This window comes from Schistocerca cancellata, chromosome 1 (assembly GCF_023864275.1).
Source record: "Schistocerca cancellata isolate TAMUIC-IGC-003103 chromosome 1, iqSchCanc2.1, whole genome shotgun sequence".
Classification (NCBI taxonomy): Eukaryota; Metazoa; Arthropoda; class Insecta; order Orthoptera; family Acrididae; genus Schistocerca; species Schistocerca cancellata.
In genome coordinates this window covers 674,715,535-674,738,279 of record NC_064626.1, presented here as the reverse complement: position 1 = coordinate 674,738,279, position 22,745 = coordinate 674,715,535, and the positions used below count along the sequence as shown (strand labels likewise).

The window sequence follows — 22,745 nt, the reverse complement described above, 5'->3', positions numbered from 1 at the left end:
GGTCTGGTTTAACTCAGGTATCCTGTCGCACCTCCACTGACCCTCTCTGTCACCCCATCTCGAACCCCTGGAAATGACTGGGCTAGTTTAGAGCAGCGCCTGAGACGTAGCAGCTAACGTCACCTCGGTTTAGCAGCTGCCAGGATGCAACCATCAATGAGTGAAGTTAATACGTCACCGCTGAAGAAACTTGTGGACTCTGTTCCTCGTCGGAGTAAGTCCATTGTCACTGTTAGAGACAGTTTTACGCGGTATTAGCGTGGTATCATCTGTGAATGACCTACCCACAATCCGGTCTGCTTATCTCACAAATGAAAGAAAAAGTATACAATATTTATGTAATAGGAGTTTTAGAATTTTAGTAATTTAAAGTAAATTATTGTTTTTATTAATGTGGATTGCCATCCCAGACTCTGATAATGCTATTGATTGCGTACAAAATTGATTAAATTCGTAGAGCGGTTGTAGTGCACTGGTCTGAATGTAACCGTTGTCACCTGTGCAGCTGGCGGAGGGCTGCGAGCGTCGGGCGAGCGCGTGCCGCTGTCCGCGCCGTCGCTTGGCAACGGCAGCGTGGTGTCGCCGGCTCTGGCGGGCAGCCTGGTGTCGCCGCCGGCCAGCAAGCTGGCCACGCCGCAGGGCTCCCTCACTCTCGTCTCGCCGCAGGGCCCGCTCGACGCGGCCAGCATGCTCACTCCGCTGGGCTCAGCGCTCTGGCCCAGGACAGTCTCACCGCCACCCGTAACGGTGCGTGCTGCACCTGCTGCCGAGTTGTAACATCAAGGGAAACGACGCAAACAACATGGCACTACTTACGTATTTCGTAAAATGTAGAATCAGACATTTTAAGCTGGAATTTCTTGTGCATTGCTGAACAACCTCCTGTCACGGTCTCCAAAGGAAAAAACGTGTGCTGAGGAGCAATGTATTGCGGATCCTGTTGCTGTGTTTCGTCAGGAATCTTATGGGACAACGACATTGCTATGGTGTTAAGGGTGGTAGGACGTCAAACTCGCCGACTTGGAACAGGATAGGCACCACAGGACATTTTAATTTCCACTGTCTTTACTTTTACAAATAAATTCATAAAACTTTATTAGAGTGACCAGGAAGGATCCAGCATTCACAATCATAGCAGTGGAAATTCAAAATCATAACAAAATAAATTTTTTTTACATGTGAAATTTCACCATTTTTTCGCTTACTATTGGCTGCATTTGTTGCTATAGGTACACTTTTCTTCATAAGTAAGAAAGATAGTTGGATGAATTTTGCACAGCATACAAACCATACTTACATGTCCACGAAACACTCGAATTTTCCAAGTCTATTAAAAACGGTGGTAAAAATTGAGTTAATTATCTATAAAATTTGAGTTCTTTCTAAACATGAAGTTTAAAATGTAACAGCTCATTCATTTCTTCATAAATTAAATAAATTCTAGAGTTTCATACAGCTGTAAGTATGGTTTGTATCCTGTGCAAAATTCATTGAAGAATCTCTCTTCAAAAATGGTTCAAATGGCTCTGAGCACTATGGGACTTAACATCTATGGTCATCAGTCCCCTAGAACTTAGAACTGCTTAAACCTAACTAACCTAAGGACATCACACACATCCATGCCCGAGGCAGGATTCGAACCTGCGACCGTAGCAGTCGCGCGGCTTCGGACTGAGCGCCTAGAACCGCTAGACCACCGCGGCCGGCAATCTCTCTTCCTCATGAAGAAAAGTGTACCTATAGCAACAAATGCAGCCAATAGTAAGTGAAAATATGATGAAATGTCACATGTAAAAAAAAGTTTTTTCTTGTGGTTTTGAAATTCCAATGCTGTGAGTGTGAATCCTGAATCCTTCCTGGTCATGCCGACAAAGTTTCATGAATTTATTTGTAAAAGTATAGACAGTGGAAATTAAAATGTCCTGTGGTGCCTCTCCGGCTCAAAGTCGGCCCATTTGACGTCCTACCCACCTTAAGAACACATTGTTAGGATGTTAAGAACGCCAAAAATACTGAATAGATAATCTACACAATGTCAGGATTATGAACGTGCCAGACATCAGCAAACGAATAATTAATAACCTCATAGTTCTGACACAACCTGCGTGTTTCCGGATGACTGACTATAGGCGAAATAGACGAAGAAAAAAAATAAATTGTCTGGAATGTGTCGCCTTCATTTCCCGTCACCTGCGAAAATGACCAGTGAGTCACCCTCTGTAATTAGGGACTGACAATCAGTAAAATCCTTCGGGTATACGATTCCGTTGGCAGTATGTAAAATTGTCCAACGCCTCGGGCACTGTTGCATATGGCCTTCCTCAGGGTGTTTCGGCCACTGTGGCAAATGCCCTTCCTCAGTGTCTTTAACCTCTTTAAGCAACAGTGGCCGAAATGTTGGAGGATTTTACTTACTGGCAGTGTGATACTCTGAAGAATTTTACTGACGGTGATAATGACTGTGGAAGCCTATACTTGCACTACACTGTGAATCTGACCTCTACCAGTAGGCCATCTTAAGTTAATCATGGTTGTTCGTTCCGTGTTCCGCAATATCAGACCCTCGCAACAAAATAATTAGTTAAGTTTGTTACGCCAGTTGTCTTTGTGACCCTATTTCCTAAGGAAACTCACACATCAATATGAGTGGCAGTAATGCAGAATTTATGAGATCCCTGTGAAGAAAACACTTCAATTTTTTCATAATACTGTTGATACCACAATTAAATGAAACTTCCCCCCGGGCCTTAACACTGACAAAAATAGTTCATTGTCAAATGAACAGGAGAAGGGTACGAAATCATACTAAACTAACAGGAAAACAACTTTGCTACAGGAAATTACACGACATAAAATAATCACTTCTTTACAATAGCTATTCAAAATAACAACTTCCACGATGACAATAAGTATGACAATAATACACCATGAACTCTTGGACTATACTTCACTGTTAAACTACTGCATGAAAATTGGTCTCTGTAGACAATGCATTCACGATGCATAAACATTTTCCATCACAGAGTTTTTCGTAGTAGCACTTGTTTGACAAGATAGATGAAAGATTTTTTTTTTCATAGTACTGCTGATACTACAATTAAGTGAAACTTCCCCCCAGGCCTGAACACAGACAAAAATAGTTCATTGTCAAATGAACAGGAGAAGGGTACGAAATCATAGTAAACTAACAGGAAAACAACTCTGCTACAGGATATTACACTACATAAAATAACCACTTCTTTACAATAGTTCTTCAAAATATCAACTTCCACGATGACAGTAAGTATGACAACAATACACCATAAACTCCTAGACCGTACTTTACTGCTAAACTACTGTGTGAAAATTGCTCTCTATAAACAATCCATTCACGATGCATAAACATTTTACACCACAGAGTTTTTCGTTGCAGCGCTTGTTTGGCAAGATAGGTGAAAGATGTTTTGCCAACTTTTTAAGAATGGGAGAGCGTTCCCGGTAGTAGTTTCGAGTGGGCCGCTTGTCGTACCAGAATGTCCTGTCACGGTCGCCATTTACAGCATGTCCGCTGAGGACGACCTGCCGTTGTCTTCAGCTGGAGCTTCTTACTTTCGGGAATCTTCGGCCTCCATCTGTCACGACGTCCCTGCGACAGAGCGCTGGGCGTGTTGCAGGTGTCCGGCCCGGTGCTGAGCGTGGGCGGCGTGCTGCCGTGGGAGGCGCGCTCGGTGACGCCCCGCGCGTCGCCGCCGCCCCCGGCGCCGGAGTACCGGCCGCCGCCCCCGGGGCCCGCCGTGGCAGACATCGAGCTCAACGGGCGCGCCATCAAGGAACGGCTCATGGCCAGCCGCCTGCCAGAGAGCTGCGTATGATCGCCTCGCACAGCCGCGCACCGTCCCGAAACGCAGGCCGCCGAGTCGGCGCCAGGACCTGGCCGCCACCTCACCCTGTCAGCCCGAGTGACAGCGGTGATTCACCTCACGGCGACTCTTGCTGCTGTCAGAATTCGCGAAGTTCAGTCTTTGTACATCTGCGTTATAGACACGGTCGTTCAGCGCACATTTGACACAATGGATCTATAACGAGCTGAATCAGGAGTCTTCGCTGATACAAAAATCCTTATCGTTGGTAATAATAACAGGTGAGGAAATGTTTGATACATTGTTCTGTATTTAATAATGGCAACAACTCCGAAGAAGTTCTTCCACGCAGAAAAGTATAATTACCTCAGTTGAGCCACGGACTTTAATTCCCAAGCACGTACGGTTATAAGTACTTATGGAAGTACATTACTGCTCACTTAAGTGTAGTACGATTAGTATGCGAAGCTATTCGTAAAAATGTTCTGCAGAACTTCAGGGTCTTGCACGCATTATCTACAGCTGAACATAACGAACTCGTTCTGATTATACTATTTTTGCGTGTTATTTCATGGTGGAGACTTGGCAGTATTGGAACTGATCTTGGCCTCTCTTCTGCCCCTATGAGTTCAATAGCGTTTAAAAACTCAGATCTTTCTGGATTTATTAAAAACTGTTCTTACAGTACCTTATGGTCTTGGTTTTGAACATATGTAGATATAAGAGGATCGTTCGAACGGTATCACAGTTTTTTTCTGCTAAATGTTCCCCATGACGGGAAAAACGACAAATAAAATATGAAGTGTAGCTAAAAACACCTCATGCTCGTATGACAAGTGGTAATTATTTTGTTCTTCGATTAGCTTGTTTTTAATTTTGTATTGATTAACGCCTTGACAGATTTGATGCCGTCCACGATTTCTTCCTTTCTTCTACTATTGTCGTCACCTCTGCGTACGTGACACACCCCGTATCCCCTGTCAACAAACTCACACATTCTACCTGATACTTGCCACTTTGATGCTTCTGTCTGTAACTCTTTCCTCTGACTGTTTAAGTATTCCTGGATGTCTCAGCATTAATTTTTCCCTGCTTCTCGAAAGTAATTTCCAATACCCGATTTTATCGCAAATATTTTTTACTTCGTTTTAGATTTGGTTTGTGTACTTAATTTTTAGTACGCTTGTGCAGCACCACACACCACATCTTCTTAATTACCACTTCTTCGATTTTCGCACAATTAGCGTTTCATATAACGCTAAACGAGACGACTACTTCCAGGAATTTCTTTCTCAGTTCTTTTTCAGTATCTAATACCAGTGAATCACTTTATTTGGATGTCTCCTTCGAATTTCTGACATTTTTCCTAGCTGGGCTGTATTACCCCTATATTTATTTGTAGCACATCACCACTTTCATTTCTAATGATAAAATTTTTTTTGTCTTAATCTTACATATTCTGAGACGCACCCACACCATTTCAATCAGCCTTTCTTTCGCTTCTTCCTTACTTTCTGACAGTAAGAACCTCGTTCTACGCTTCTTCGGCATTAACTAAAAAATAGGAGATACTAAACTGAAACACTGGAATAAGCCTTCACAGCTTGTTTACTAACTTTCAACGCCTCTTGGAACATGTGGGTTTTCTCCCCATATCTATTTGTCGCCCCTACGTTCGGTACCGTTCCTCTAATATTAACTGCGCGTGTACGCGATACGTCCGAAGGAATTTGACCAAATCATGGTTTTCCATATTTGACAGTCGAAGCCTGATCAGAACGACGTGGCGCAAAATCATTCTCCTACAGTTTGTACAGAATTTATGTCTTTATGTAGCAGGAAAATCGCTGTAAATATGAGTCACATTGATCTAAACTTATCATGTAATATTCGTCATATAAATCGTTCTTACGCTAAGGCTTGTCGACTTCTCTGGACACGTTATATATCCCGTGCCTAACGGACCGACTTACGAAAGTTGTAAGCTGCTTTCATCTAATATGAAAGTTACATGTGCGGCAGGTATCGAAAGGTAAAGTCACGTGAGAAATTACAATCACTTTTAGTCCTTTTGTGTTCGTGTGGATTGTTAAATAGTCTACAGAATATGTGACTATGGACTGTACTCTTTTCTAAAATTTATCTGATCGTTGGAAACGTAAGACACCCAAATGAGACATCTGTAATAGCCGAATGTGGCAGTACCTTATCGTTGTTCGAACACGGAATATATGTTACGGTTGAATATACGAGTCACTCTCATATACTGTACTTTGCAGAAGACGAAGCATTTCTGTGAACGAAGTCGTATACCTATGAGGTCAGCTGATGTCTTCCTCTTAGATTCTAATAACACTATTTTATTCACCGCAGCAGTAGTCAGGCCCTTCGCAACTTTCCCAGAATTCAAACGCTTTTTTACTTTTCATTAGATAAAATGTGGTTTACGAGCAAGTTCAAACATTGTTTCAGCAATTAGCATCAAATTTTGTGAAAATTTTTCCGTCCACAAGTATGTTACTTTAGATTTCTCGAAGTACAGTTTTACGAACAACACGGAATTGAATTCCCGCCTTGAGCAGTATTATGGTATCGTGGCATGTTTTAGCAGAATCACAAAAGTACTCAAACGAATTATAATAAAACTGACACCGTAGCAATGGTATCCTATGGTAAAACAAGTTCCTTGAATACAGTTGCTCTGTATAGAAGGCTCCTTTATTTCTTATATCTGAGCCTTCTCCAAAATTCTGTCTGTGGCATGCATTACAGAATATATCGACTATTCACCAGTGAACACAAATGTGAACTCATGAACTTCTACTCGGAAGACAGATATCGCCTAATTGTGATAACAATAAAGTTTATCTTGATGTAACAAAGTTTCTATTGTACATATTGGAGTTGTTTCACAAAGCAACATGTCGTTTTTATTGAAGCAAAGGTAATAAAAATTTTATCTATTTATCTAGATTACTTATTTATCAATACTGCACTATTATTTCAGTGGAAACTAAACTGTTTGTATAAAACAGTTATCTTTTCTCATAACACAGAGTATTTATATCTGAATGAAGTGGCTATGAGATTTTATCTAAATTGCGCACACTTACCAGATTAAGCAGGTATTACATGATTTCACACGATTGCTTCAAAAACAACAATTGAAGGAAGTTGTGTATTACATAAGGTAAGAATATGAAAAATGAATTTTTACCTTGATTTCATACTAACTTCATGACATTATTAATTCATATAGAAGCAAATATGGTACTGTTAATGAATATATAAGGGACCCTCACTAAATAATCATTACCTGTGTAAGTAGACCAACAATTACATTAATTGTATTTACGACAGTATGCGTTACAACCGAAATTCCTCTCGTTAGTAGATTGCTGCAGTCAATTTACAGTCATCCAAAAAATTTTGTTTGCATTTGTTTTATATATTGTTTAAAATTGCAACTTCTCTTTGAAAACCTAAAAATTTCGATTCCTACGCAGAACTCGTCTTATCAAAGTATACTGACCTATCCAGTGAAAAAAGATGAGTTATATACGTGGGAACAATGCGATATTCAAGATTTCTTATGAAACAAGCATGTAATGTCACCCAACAATTCTTTCCATCACCCTCTCATGGCCTGCACACATACATTTCTCAACCTAGGAATTGCCATCAAACCTGAACTGAACGTTAGCGTCTTGTATAGTGTAGCGTTCTTTAACGTCCATGTCACTATCACGACCAATAATTCCTGGCAAGAACTGTCAAGAACAGTTCTAAGTTGACAGCTGGATAATGTGGGATTCAGGCAGGACAGTAAAAATATCATTGGTTTTGTGGGGTAGAGGGCGAGAGAGGTCACTCTACACGGCTAAGAAAGTTTTCTATTTCGCAGATGAACCATCGTTTCTTAGTATCACCCTAATGAACGCTATGTTGACATTTACTGAAACAATAAATAAGTACAATCATATTGTTTAGAAAACGTGGTATTATCGAATTGATTGTATGGTGAATTCCATACTACATAAGATCCTATACCGCAAAAAGTCATAAATGAAACCAGCATGCATATGGATTATCTCTTATTTAAAACATACGAGGTAAATACTGCGAGAACGAATCACAGTAGCAAAATTTATAAGTTTTGCGACCCACCAAGACTCAAAATACAAATACCACGTAAGTATAATTATCAGAAATGTAGCTACCAGGCGAATATTGACTAGCAGAAGTACTAGAAAATACTGCATGAAAGTGAGTCCTAATAAAGCTCTTGTCAGATTCGTTTAAGAGTACTTCCTTCGGTCTGAGGTCTATTCTATTCAGAACTGGAAGGAAAGATAGAAAACGGTCTAAAATATGACTTTAACAATTCATCAAGCCATGGTTTTATCAGAGCAATATTTCGTGGCTAGGTGAAACCTGAATATAGCCTGATAAGTGAGAAAGTTCTGCAACACAGCAGCTTGCAAGAGCTGTACTTGGTTATATAAACTGATCATTAACCTACCGCGGCAAATGCATGTCACAGACTATCCAGCTGCAGCATCCCAAGAACTAGATTTTGCGGCATTTGACTTTAAAATTTCCTAATGATTGCTGATTTCTAGCACATCCCCCATACGAAAACTAATATCCAACGCCAATTCAATACGAAGATTTCGGAAATCAGTCTCACAAAACAGACTATGAAACACTCTGGAAAGTAATTATTCGTTAATGGACTCGTTCATATGAAAATACACACACACACACACACACACACACACACACACAAACACACACACACACACACACACACGCACAAACACACACTACTCCCCATACATGAAAACGTATTGCATTATTTGGCATGAATCTGTGGAGGAATGAGTCGTAGTTTCAATTAAACTACTCCAATAAAAGTTCAGAATTGAGGAAACTTCTTCTGAATTATAAAGTAGTCAATTATTCAAGTTAACTATAAGAGAATGCAGAATATACATTGAGAGGAAACGGATAGGCGAAATTTATTAATTAGCAAATGCGTGGATTGGTGTCATCATTTGATGCTTTTTAGAAAAACGTAAGACTCAGTACCACACCTGAGCTAACTGTCGAAAGTGCTATCGTATGGGGCATCAAGGGAAATTTGTGACTGAAGTAAGAACTTCTTGGTAGAGAGGACGCAGTATGTTATCTTGAGTAGAGAGTAACTTCAGGTGTGCCCTAGGAAGGCTTGTTGGGATCCTTGCGCTCACATATTAATGAGCTTCCAGACATTGTTAATAGTAACTATTCGCAGGTGATGCAATTATCTACAACCAATTATTGTCTACAAAATGCTACGCACACATTTAGTCAGATCCTCACAATATTTAAAAGAAGTGTAAAGATTTAAAACCTGCTTCAAATGTTCGAAAATGTAAAACTGTGCACTTCACAAAATAAAAAATTGTGTCCCACGACTAAAATATTTACGAGTTACAGATGGATTCAGTCAACTCATACAAACACCCGAGAGTAACAGTTTGCAGGTATATGAACTGCAACAATCACATAGCCTGAGCTGTAGGAAAAGCATGTGGTAGACTTTGGTGCATTGTTCAAATACTAGGGAAATGCAGTCTACAAAGGAGATTTCCCTGCAAAACACTAGTGCGACCCTTCCTATGATAACACTCGAGAGTGTGGAATCAGTACCAAATAGGACTAAGGGGGTTATTGAAAGCATACAAAGACATGGACCACGAATGACTACAGGTTTTTTTGCCCGTCGCAGAGACGCTGTAGAAACTGAACTGACAGGCACCTGAAGAGAGATGCAAGACCATCCCTAGAAAGAATACATACAAAGTAGTTTTAAATAATGCCTAGGAATATACACTGGGGTGACAAAAGCCATGAGACAGCTATATGCTAATACAGATGGTAGTAGTATCACGCACACATGGTATAAAAGGGCAGTGCATTGGCGAAGCTATCGTGTGTCCTCAGGTGATTCATGTGAATAGGTGTCCTACGTAATTACGGCCACACGACGGGAAGTTGGACACATGGGACATTCCATTTTGAAAACCGGTTGGGAATTCAATATTTCGAAATTCACAGTATCAAGAGTCGGCCGAGAGTACCAAATTTCAGACATTATCTCTCACCACGGACAATGCAGTGGCCAACGGCCCTCACCTAACGACCGAGAGCCATGGCGTTTGCACAGACTTGTCAGTACTAACAGACAAGCAACACAAATTGAAATAACCGCAGAAATCAACATGAGACGTACGACGAACGTATCTGTTAGGACAGTGTAATGAAATCTGGCGTTATTGGGTTGGTTCAAATGGCTCTGAGCACTATGGGACTTAACAGCTATGGTCATCAGTCCCCTAGAACTTAGAACTACTTAAACCTAAGGACAGCACACAACACCCAGCCATCACGAGGCAGAGAAAATCCCTGACCCCGCCGGGAATCGAACCCGGGAACCCGGGCGTGGGAAGCGAGAACGCTACCGCACGACCACGAGATGCGGGCACAAGCGTTATTGGGCTATGGCAGTAGAAGACCAACGAGAGTGCCTTTCCTAGCAGCACGACATCATCTCCAGTATCTCTTCTGGTCTGGTGATCACGTCGGTTGGACGATAGACGACTAGAAAACAGTGGCCTGGTCAGATGAGTCCTGATATCAGTTGGTCAGAGCTGTTGGTTAGGTCCGAGTGTGTCGCAAACCCTGCGCAACCATGGACACAAGCTGTCAACAAGTCGCTGTACAAGCTGGTGGTGGTTCCATAATATTGGTGTGGACCGTGTTTCCATGGAATAGACAGGGTTTTCTGGTCCAGCTGAACCGCTCATTGACCATTTGCAGCCATTTATGGTCCTCAGATTACCAAACAACGGTGGAATTTTTATGATTGACAATGCGCAATGTCACTGGCCCGCAATCGTTTGACTTGTTTCAAGAACATTCGGGACACCTCGAGCGAAAGATTTGGCCACACAGATCGCCCGACATGACATCCATCGAACGTTAATGGGACATACTCGAGAGGTCAGTTCGTACACAAAATCCTGAAATACTCAGAAATTTTTATTTATTTCTTTTTCTTCTTTTTTTAGTCATCAGTCTTCCGACTGGTTTGATGTGGTGCGGCCCACCACAAATTCCTCTCCTGTGCCAACCTCTTCACCTCCGAGTAGCACTTGCAGCCTATTATTTGCTTGACGTATTCAAATCTCTGTCGTCCTCTACGGATTTTACCCTCTACAGCTCCCTCCGGTACCATGGAAATTATTCCCTGAAGCATTAACGGATGTGCTATCATCCGGTCCCTTCTTCCTGTCAATGGTTGCCAGTTATTTCCCTTCTCCCATATTCTGCACAGAATCAGTCCACCTAATTCTCAACATTCGTCTGTAGCACCACATCTCAAATGCTTCGATTCTCTTCTGTTCCGGTTTTCCCACAGCCCTTGTTTCACTGGCACGCAATACTGTTCTACAAACGTCCATTCCCAGAAATTTCATCCTTCCTATATTCAATATGAGTAAATTTCCATTCGCAAGAAACTCCCTTTTTGCCAGCGTTAGTCTGCTTTTGATGCCCTCCTTACGCCATCCGTCACTGGTTACTTAGCTTCCTAGGTAGCAGAATTCCTTACCTTCATCTACGTCGTCAATATTAAGCTTCTCGCTGTTTTCATTTCAGCTATTTCTTATTACTTTCGTCTTTCTTCGATTTACTCTCAATCCGTATTCTTTACTCATTAGACTGTTCATTCCATTCGGCAGGTCCTGTAATTCTTTTTCACTTTCACTGAAGATAGCAATGTTATCAGCGTATTTTCTTATTGATATCCTTTTCCCTTGAATTTTAATTCCTGTCTTGAACCTTTCATTTATTTCAGCCCTTGCTTCTTCGATGCACGGATTGAAAAGTACAGGCGAAAGACTACATCTCTGTCTTTCATCCATTTCAATCCGAGCACTTCTTTCTTCGTCTTCTACTCTTGTTATTCCCTCTTGGCTATTGTACAATGAGAGGAAAAAAAGATTTCCCTTCCTGAATAATTTAGAGTACAAGAAAGAGCACTGCGCATGCCCCAGTTCAGATGTGCCAGTGTTCACAACTCCAGCTGTTTGTGGAGCTTCGGCTTGGTGTTTACGTCGTCAGATAGAACAAAAATAATAGTTAAGATACAGTACACGTCAAGATTCATTGCAGTTCAACTCATAGTAACATTTATTTCGAAAATCATTATTGGAGCAAGTAGAAACGGCTGAAATGTAGGAACTCCACAGCGGTAGAATTACTACAACGACGACTGTTTCACATCTGTTTTGTTTCAGTGGCTGCCTGGAGCCGGCACGGTAGCTCAGCGTGCTCGGTCAGAGGGTTAGCTGTTCTCAGTGGAAGAAAAAAAAAAAGAGGACTGAGTGAATGGATCAACTATGAACTTCAATGGGTGTCATGGAACGTCCGCCGCGAACAAATGCTACGAACAAAATGAGATCAACAAAAACAAAACAAAGAAATAAAATAAAATAAAGTGAGTAGACTGACGGTTTACGAATGTAAAGGACGAGCTTAGAGTCTAACCGGAGTTCAGTTTTTCTTTTTTTAATTAAATCTGTGCAGCTAATATTTTAAGCCTTAATTCGCTAAAAATTGTGTAGATTTTGGCTTTTCTAAGTTTCACATTCTTTCAAAACAGTCCTATTTTAAAACAGTCTAATCTTTAAGCAAATGGTGATAGTAAAAATATTGAAAATAGATGTATTTATTTGTAATTGCTCCGGCCGTGACCTGGTGTCTCTGTAGCTCTCACCTAAGAGAAACGTATCAGATGATTGGCAAATTTTTCAAAGCCCTTACGTGCGGTTTACACGAGGAACTACATGCACCTTCCACTATCTATTGTTTCCCGTTTAATATTCGTTCTTCAACTATGGTACGTCTATTCGAACGTTACAATAAAAGGAAGAGATCAGTAGTGCCTTGGTAGCATGTCAGCTTCCTGTACTCATGCTGGTATCTGTAGTATGTGTTGGATCCAATTTCACAGCAGCCTTTTCCTGCGTCGCAAATGTTTCGTGCTTTAATTACTTTTTATTATTAAATTATAATTCCTTTTTTTACTTTTCTCTATATTCTCTTCAGTAAATAACTCATTAGGTTTGTGAATTTAATCTTCCTCGGAAGGTAATATTTATCTCACGTCCCATAACAATAAAAATAATTATCTTCGGGGGGCGATATTCATCTGACCTTCCACAAAAATAATAGCGAAATAAGGTTTAAAATACTCGTATTACCTACACAGGGCTAAATAAATAAAAAATGACAACTGACTCCAGTTAGATTCGAACAGTCTTCCTTTACGATCGCAAACCTCCAGCCTATCCACTTATTTTATCTTCTTTTTGTTCGTTACTGTTCTTTCTCCGGGGCGAACGTCCCATAACACCCAGTGAAGTTCATCGTTGATCCATACACTCAGTGCTTTTTATTACAGAGGGCAGCGAACTCTCTGACAGAACACTCTGACCTACCGTGCCGGCAGCCACAGAGCCTGACTCATGGGAACATCCAATTAACCATAGAGCTGATAAAGGACGGCTGCCTCCTTTCCAAGGATTTCTTGGGAAACCTGGGGCATGGTGTCATTCATCTACGTGCGGGCAGCTGTCGTCATCCTGTGCACATCACTGTCTCCTAAGTACACTTGCACACATTCCACGTATGACTGGTCATAAATATCATTTACAGGAAGATTTCGAGCACCTCAAAGAGATTTATGAAGATAATAACTATCCATCATGGAATATCCGCAAGGCTTTGCGTTTCAAACTGAGTGGGAGTGATCCACCACATGAAGCTGAACAGGAAAGTTTGGCGTCCAAGTCCTTCCTATTGTTCGTAGGCAATCTGTCCTGTATAAAAGGTCGTGTCCGCGCTGTTCGGGAGTGGAATGGTAGGGAGATAGTATGATTGTGGTTCGATGAACCCTCTGCCAAGCGCTTAAATGTGAATTGCAGAGTAATCATGTAGATGTAGAAGTCAAGATTATCTTTCTGTCAGAAAGAAAGTAAACCACTCTCGTTGGCTGGGAAAAGGATGACTTGGTTTTGTAGAGGGCAGGCGTGCATCAGATTTCTAGTCGTTGTGTGTTGTCGTATATTGGGCGTTCTTTAAAATTCGGCGCTATGTGACCCCCCCCCCTCCCGGCCCCAAAAATACAGTTCGATAAATCGACCATCGCCGAGCACTGTATTTGGAGAGGCTATGCTATACTAGAATGTCCAAGTTTAAAAATATGTTTCGTTTTCTGGGATTCAGTTTTCAGGGAAGCCACTGAAATACGATCGTCGAATCATTTGATTAATTTTGATTATGGGTATAACCTTGATAATATGTGGAATCAGGCACTAGCAACTGTTATCTCTCATTGACAACGCTATCGTTCCCCTGCTGACCAGAATTTGTGACACGAGATCTCTCAGAGATGGCGTCACGGTAGCACATATCTTTTCCGCTCATGGGGTATATCCGCTACTGCAGTTTGTCCCTTAACTGTCAGTCATCGAAGTGCTAGGTGCTACTCTTAAAGATTAGATTGTTGAAATCTCTCTCTCATGGGATCAGAATATCATCGTCCCCTCTTGTCGTTGTTATATCGACGTCGAGAGGTTAGCTGCTACAGAGGGACACTAACTCCGTCGTTGAACAGTATTACTGAGATCAACGAATAAGAATGAAGCCGTCTGCTAGAACAGCTGCTATGACAACAATTGTAGTGTACACGGCATCTGTAGACGTATACATGAGAAGTTTAAAAGAGGAAGCACCATTTACACATAGCCATGTTTCTAAATGCTAAGTCAGTGACTCTTAAAAGAAGAACATTTTACGCCAGTGTTTCACCTCAGTTGTTTTCTCTTATCTAAGTAATCTTTGTTCCAACTCGACCATGCTGAACGCAATGTAATCTCACTGAAATCTTTCCGTATCTCTGGGTCTTTACAAGTATACCTTCTCCTCTTGTGGTTGTTGGTCTTTCTCGTCTCTTGTTCCAGGTAATAAGCCGATATTCTCCCGCAACCCTTTCTTGTGGTACTTCCCCTAAAGCCGCATTCCAGTGCCCGATATCTATTAGATTTTCGTCTCCCTTGACGTACTACATTACACGTTCAGTATCCTCATCAACTTTTTCTATGTCTTCATTTTCAGTTTTCGACGTCGCCAGGTAAATCTGAATTATCGTTGTAGGTGTTGGTTTCTATCACTGAACTGTTCACACCCACTTATTTTCTGACCGGTCTTTGCCGCCCGTTGTGGCCGAGCGTCTCTACGCGCTTCAGTCTGGAACCGGGCGACCGCTACTGTCACAGATTCGAATCCTGCCTCGGGCATGGATGTGTGTGATGTCCTTAGGTTATTTATTGTATTGTATTGTATGTTAAATGGTGGTGTACGCGTACGTGGAGAACTTGTTTGCTCAGCAATCGCCGACCTAGTGTAACTGAGGAGGAATAAGGGAAACAAGCCCGCATTCGCCGAGGCGGATGGAAAAACCGCCTAAAAACCATCCACAGACTGGCCGGTTCACCGGACCTCGACACAAACCGCGTTAGACCGCACGGCCAACCGGTCGGGCTTAGGTTAGTTAGGTTTAAGTAGTTCTAAGCTCTAGGGGACTGATGACCTCAGATGTTACGTCACATAGTGCTCAGAGCCGTTTGAACCATTTGGCCGGCCTTTGTTTTCCTAACAAATCCTGCTCCCGTTATACCATTTTCTGCTACTTTTAATATTACCCTATACTCCTGTGACCATAATTCCATTCATCATTTCATTGACCTCACTATATCTACATTGAGCCTTAGCATTTCTATTTTCCATTTTTTTCTACTACGTTCCACAGGTCGGGTCGTACGACGTTGTCCTTTCGTTGGTCACTCAGTCTTTGCGTCATTATCCTCTCCTTTGAACACTGAACATTACAAAGCAGAACAAGACTTCTGTAGCAGCGCTGCGCACGTGCCACGAATCATTTCCAGGCGGGCACAGGCGCGCCGCGGTGCGGTGCGGCGCGGTAGTTACCGCTCGGAGATGTGTCACTTTTTCCGCACAACGGAAATCCGATTACAACGCGGCTGCGGCTGAGTCCTCGGCTGCGACTCTTCCGGCGGATGGCCCTCCAGAGTGACATCCAGGGCGGAGGGAGTGGGGGCTGAAGTAGGGGGCGGGGACCATTTGTCAAGCGGAGCGGTGATCGCTGCCGCCGTGGGACGAGCGCTCTTGAGGGAATGCTTCCTCCCGTCAGACGTCACTGCCAGGCGCCGGCTGTCTCACGCTCTGCGGATCCGCGCGTCAGCCGCCAAAAGCACGGAGCCTCCCTGCCTCCACCATCACATTCCCTGTCCTCCTGAACTGTTATTAAGATATGTTACTATCAGAAGTAAATTTTATCCATCTCCACATCAGGAACTTTATGACACTGTCTTTTTTTATTTCATCCAGAGATTACGTTTCTGCTTTCAGAGCCTCTGAAAGGTCATCTGTACCCAACGGGTCAGGACTACTTACACTGGGACGCTATCTAGATGGACTGTTTCTGCAGCAACAACTTAAAATTTGAATAATTTAATCAACACCGCTATTTTAACTAACATGTAAGAAGTAACTCTTCAGGCTTTCCTGGCGAGATCTTGACATGTCGAACAATCGGGTCTACTGCCGGATGTTTGTGTCGCTCTGGCACAATAGTTCGGCCACGTAACTCGTTGCCTTCTTCAGGTGCTACCTGAGACTGCCGTGTTGGAGGATCTAGTCCAGTATTTATGCCCAGAGGGCGCTGGGTGCTCCCTTTGCCGTCCGCGCCCGCCTGGCGCTGCTTGTAGTGTGTTGTCTCTTCCCCGGTGTTCCCTCGGACGTCCGCGCCCGACTTGGGCGCCATCTGTGGCAGCTCTCTGAGGCCCGTCCTGCGTCGGGCGTTCCGTTCGCGGTCCGCGACCGCCAGGTGCTGCTCCTGAGGTTTTTACCCCTCCCTGGTGCTCCCACGGACGTCCGCGCCCGGCTCGTCCACCATCTGCGGTCGTGGCAGTTGTCTGGGGCCGGACCCGCATGTGGCGTTCCGTTCGTGGTCCCCGCCCGCTTGGCGCTGCTCCCGAGGTGTTAGCACTTCCCTGGTGCTCCGACGGACGTCCGCGCCCGACTAGTCCACCATCTGCAGTTGTGGCAGCTCTCTGAGGCCCGTCTCGCGTCGGGGGCTCTGTTCGCGGTCCGCGCCCGCCTGGCGCTGCTTGTAAGATCCTCCAACACGGCAGACTCAGGTAGCACCTGAAGAAGGCAACGAGTTACGTGGCCGAAATATTGTGCCAGAGCGACACAAACATCCGGCAGCAGACCCGATTGTTCGACATGTCAACATGTAAGAAATGTATTCGCATTTGTGAATACGATTACAGTTCAGCTGCACAGTTTATCCGTAAATTACGAAACTTTGTGCCAGATCGGGACTCGAACCCAGATTTCTCGCCTTACGCGAGCGGTCACCTTAACCACTTTGACTACCCGAACACTCTTCCCAGGCCGACCGAAACCTTTGTATACCTCCTTCTGTCCACGCCCTGCACTCGCACACTTGCTGTGAATACCGCACAGGGAGAGATTTGTTTATTATCGTTGGGGCCTGTTTAGGCATGAAATACTATTTGCACTGCTTGTGTTTTATGGCGTGATATGCATTGCACTGTACTGATGATGGACAGTAGAGCACCACAGAGATGGGGATACATCAAGCACATAATTGGGGACGTAAGTTGAAAGCGCCATTGGGGAACTAAAAGGTTGGCACAAGAGAAGAATTCGTGATGGGTCGCATCAAACCAATCTGAAGAAGATTGACTCAAAAAATTAAAAAAAAGAATGCGACATCCTTCAGGCATGCTTGCTTTTACTGTGTATGTGAAGATACACACACTCTATAAACGTAGACATTGCAACCATTACGGTTGTACCCATGCGTGCAACGGATAAAATGTCAATATAATACTTGTTTCACTGTGCGGCAATAAAGGCGTGTGCGAGTGTAAGCATGACTACGTGACATACGGAAGATTGAATCAGTCCTGGGGGCGTCTCTGGATAGCCGAAGCGCTTAAGAGAACTGTTCGCGCATAGCGGGATATCAGGATTAGAATCCCGGTCCGATGAAGATTTTCGTGGTTCAAAATGGCTCTGAGCACAGTGGGACTTAACGTCTAATGTCGTCATTCCCCTAGAACTTAGAACTAATTAAACCTAACAAACCTAAGGACATCATACACATCCATGCCCGCGACAGGATTCGAACCTGCGACCGTAGCGGTCGCGCGGTTCCAAAATGTAGCGCCTAGACCGCTCGGCCACCCCGGCCGGCAAAATTTTCATGCATCACTAATAAATCCTGCAGTTGAAGTCTAATCCTATTCGCAACTGTGAATTTGCTTCTTCAATTTCATACAGCTGTAGATCGCAGCACTGCTTCTTCCTTCAACCATGCATGTCTGAAGGACATTGCATAATGGATCGTAAAGTACACAGAATGCAAACAGTATAGGACGCCGAAGCGGCCGCGACACTCGTTGCTGGATCACAACAAATGTGCGAACGCAGGACTTGGAAATACAACAACAGGTCAGTCCGGCAGGCGTGCTCGCATAGCTGAAATAGTTAAGGCGACGACGCGCGTAAAGCGCCAAACCCGGGTTCGAGTCCCAGTCAGGCACAAATTTTCGTAAGTCACCAGTAAATTGTACTTCAGAAATCTAATCGTGTTAGCAATTGCGAATACGTTTCTTCCATATCATACAGCTGCATATCGTATCAATGTCTGTTCCTTCATACATGCGGGCATGGCTAAAGAACGTTTCACATCAGATCGTAAAACATAGACACTGCGAGTAGTATATTAATTTAGTGTTTTCACGATAGACAAACTATTGGGTGCGCTCATTTTTTACTGAAGAATTACTTTGTAAACACCAGGAGTATCACAATCAGTTCAGTATGTAGCAAATGCCTTTATTGGTACGTCAATTATCTCGGCGAAATTTCATCCGCTTATGTCAAAATCACGTCCATTAATAGGAAAAAGCTCAGTTCTACATATGCATACTTCAAAGCAATCTACACATGAGTTTGGAAAGGTCTGTTGCCAAAGTACATGGTATATCGATTCATAGGATAAAGTGATACCCATGCAAAAAAATTAGTTCATTACAGTAATCTAGTACAAACACTATACACGGAAACCATGATCCAGCAGAAGTTAAGAAATCAGTAAACTGTTTCACTACAAATGATACAGATAGAAAAAACTAGCTCAATGTTATCGGCTGAAGTACAATAATGGGCACTGTAGCGGTAAAGCGGTGTTTGCAATGCGTATGTGGTATTATTCACACTAAACTTTATTTTTCTACCGAAAAATAAAATTTAAGGAAGTAACGATCGTTAGCATCTCTTATGTAAATCAGCTGGCTCAGTTGATTTGACGAGAAACAATTACGCCACCTACTACTTAGGTCAACTTACTGTACCCTCACACTTTGATCGACAGCATAATGTTGAATACTCGCAGCTCTGAAAGAAAGTTCGTTTTTGTCATCAATATTCCAGCTTCCTGCTCTCAAAATGTTTTTGCCATTAATAACACCCCCCTCCACCACTTAAAACTCACCTGTCCTGTGTAACCGGAACTACAAGTTACATTTCCTCTCCCGAAAGGAAAAGTGATTCTGATTTCTTGACGCCTTCCCGCATTTGGAAAGTAACTATGGTGTTTCCTGTGAATCACAAATTCCAGGTGCAGATGTTAGGGAAATCCTGTGATACTGTGCGCCTTATGACAGCAAAAGCCCCGTTGACGAATCTTCCTTAACTTCTGTTCAGTTGTACGGGTTAGTTGCAGCCACTATAAAACCATTTCAAGCGTCTGATTACTTTACAAATGAGTTAATGCGTGAAAAATATGACTTTAGGTATGTAAACGAGAAAAAGTACAGAAAATGTTAGAAGTTGGGCTTAACGTTTGTTGTAAGTTGATAAGTCTCTCGTTAAAAAGTAGTGGATGAATAGAGTCCGAGCAATTTTCGCAAATCAAAAGCTGGTTTTTCAAGCATTTCAACATTTTCGATGTCATGCATTCTGAGCTGTGTATCATAGAATGATATAATTTTGCAGATACATTCAGTGGTATATTTTGATACTGTGTGTTCCGAATAGAGGTAGTAGTATAGAAATAATAAATTAAAACGACATGCCTGACGTTGAAGTTTCAGTGTGCGCCATTTTAAACCAAAACTAGTTTTTTACGCATCTAAACGTTGACGATGCCTTACTTCCTGGAACATGGGTCGTACAATCGAATATTTGTGCAGGTACATTCAGTGATTCTGTCTGCAAACAGTATTGCAAATAGGGTTTGTAGTAAAGAAGTAATAAAATAATAGTCATCTCTGATGCTGATGTGTGACCACAGGAACAGTGAAAAATGTAGTAATCTATAATTTTTTTTTACTTTCATCATTTTGTGGGGAGTGTCGGCGAAAATAGTTTTCTCATGATTTAAAGTTATGTGTTAAGTTTGTTGGAAGTCGCTAAGTGCTCTCATTCTGAATTACTGGATGAATAAGTTTGCGTGTTGCCACACTGTCAGTTACGCTGCCTCGAGACAAACACACAGTTTCCCACTATAATACTTATCTTATTGTTTTAAAGTTCTAATATAAGATTATACCTCTTAATGAGTACACTATGACACCAGCTAAATTTCTGAATTCGTTCAGTAACCACACGAAGTGCTGAAACTCAAGTTCTTGTTGCCTCTGAGGCAACGGCCAACGTAGGCAACGGGCAACTGATACTGGACTTCAGAACCGAGGATTAGTAATGCATATTGTTTTCCCACTGCTTTTTACTGTAATTTTATGTATTGTGTTCTACATATCGTGGTCGTACGCATGATTACTAGTCAAAAATCTTCAGAATGACATCAAATTGTCCTCCCACGGGACGATTGTGTTTAGGGGAAAGCTTTGTCGTATTGGAACTTTGCTTCGGTTATGACTTGTCGGCCAAACCTGTAAATAATAACTGTAGGTGTAGAAGGGTTACCTACTAAGGACGGACGAGGACGTGGGCATTTGGAGGAGTACAAAATGGAAGAGTTAAATAAACTGAATTTTTGTATCATCTGAGGCCTCTGACCACGCAGGGGCTCTCCTGGACTGAGCTGTGGGGCCGCCCACTGGTCTAGGAGAAGCAAGAAAAGAGAGGAGGCGGTTCACGTCTGAGTCAGCCAGTGAAGAGGGTGGTTCAAATGACTCTGAGCACTATGGGACTTAACATCTGAGGTCATCAGCCCCCTAGAACTTAGAACTACTTAAAGCTAACTAACCGAAGGACATCACACACATCCATGCCCGAGGCAGGATTCGAACCTGCGACCGTAGCGGTCGCGCGGTTCCAGACTGAAGCGCCTAGAACCGCTCGGCCACACCTGCCGGCAGTGAAGAGGAGCCACAGACATATGGCCTAAGCCAAGGGCTAAAACACAGGAGAGCCAGAGGAAGACCGCTAGAAGCTGCCTGCTCTGTGGCAGGACTGTATAGGAAGAGAAAGAGAGGGCGGGGTTCTGCATTCAAAGGTTCGGCCAGCAGCCACGCTTCCTGCTGGCCCGCCAGGGTGATGCACGTGGCTGGTTTTATTAACAGATTACCGGACACAACAAGATCTGCTGAAGCGACGGTTTTGCGAGGTGTGTAGGCTCCGACGGAACTCATTCTGGACGCATAGTAGAAAACGTGACTAAAAATTCAGAATAAAGTTTTACACGGAGTACTTAAAATATTGTCATACTGGCTAGTCACCCTATACACAATAAATAAAAGAAAAATATAGAAACAGATAGTGGTTTGGAAATGAATTCAGTGTTTCGAAACTAGTCGCTATTAGATTATTACACATTAAACACAAATGTGACGGTAACCTTAATAAATAATACATGAAATATTTTTATGAAGCAAATCGTACGTGTTACAATTCTGTGTTTCAGAATTACATTCTTGCTAAAGAATCGTCTTTCCGCGCATTCAGTGAAGCAGCCGTTTGCACGCGTTCTCTTGTGTTAATAGGCTTCTTCTTTATTTTAACTTTGATTTCAGCGACGAATGTAAGCGACTCGATTTGTCACCCTAGAAAACTTGATGATTTGTAACATAGCTGGGAGAAGATTAAAGTAGTAAGAGCTCCTAGTTCTCCTTAAAATGAAGTATTCAGTAATTTGGGTCCCAGCTAGTGTTGAACATAAGTTAGTGATTATTTAATCAAGTGGAATAGCTATATTCACGAAGAATAGGAGTATCTAGCGTAAATCCTCACTAAGCTCCAGACACTGACCTGTTCATCTCAGCTCATATACGTCTCTCGATTTAGCATATGTTTTCAGAGACTTTTTCTGCAATAAATAACTTCTGGATCACATTTATTTTAAATGGATTTGGTTTCAAATGCAGTCTGGAATGTTTCACTTAGTTTAGGATTCGGAACATATTTTTTAAAACTTTTTTTTCCAAATAGAGAATAAAATGCGTCTTCTTGTGGTCTGTCCTTGTACCTAAGTACTTAATTTTGGTTCTAGAATGATGTATTTCTCTGAATAGTAGACACTCAGCAAGGACCTAGTTGTTGCCAAAAGGCGTCCATGAAGAGAATACTACGAAGTTCGTTGTATTAAGAAACTATATTCCTTTAGAGAGTTTGTGATTTGTGAAAATTTTTTTGCCTTAGTCTCTATTGTGTTCACAAAAACGTACTTTCAAACAAGGCGGTTATTAATTAAGGCAAAAACTCCAAAAAATATGA

The 22,745-nt window shown here is 42.5% G+C and overlaps 1 protein-coding gene across 1 annotated transcript in view; it reads left to right on the top strand.

The window, feature by feature from the left end:
- The window catches only part of LOC126093000 (nephrin-like), a 245,731-nt gene that overhangs the window by 211,195 nt on the left and 11,791 nt on the right, over nucleotides 1-22,745 (top strand). Inside the window, exons 12-14 of the mRNA XM_049908694.1 lie at nucleotides 506-747; nucleotides 3,654-3,707; nucleotides 13,605-13,809. Of these exons, the coding sequence (XP_049764651.1) occupies nucleotides 506-747; nucleotides 3,654-3,707; nucleotides 13,605-13,809 (501 nt within the window). The remainder of the gene's footprint in view (nucleotides 1-505; nucleotides 748-3,653; nucleotides 3,708-13,604; nucleotides 13,810-22,745) is intronic.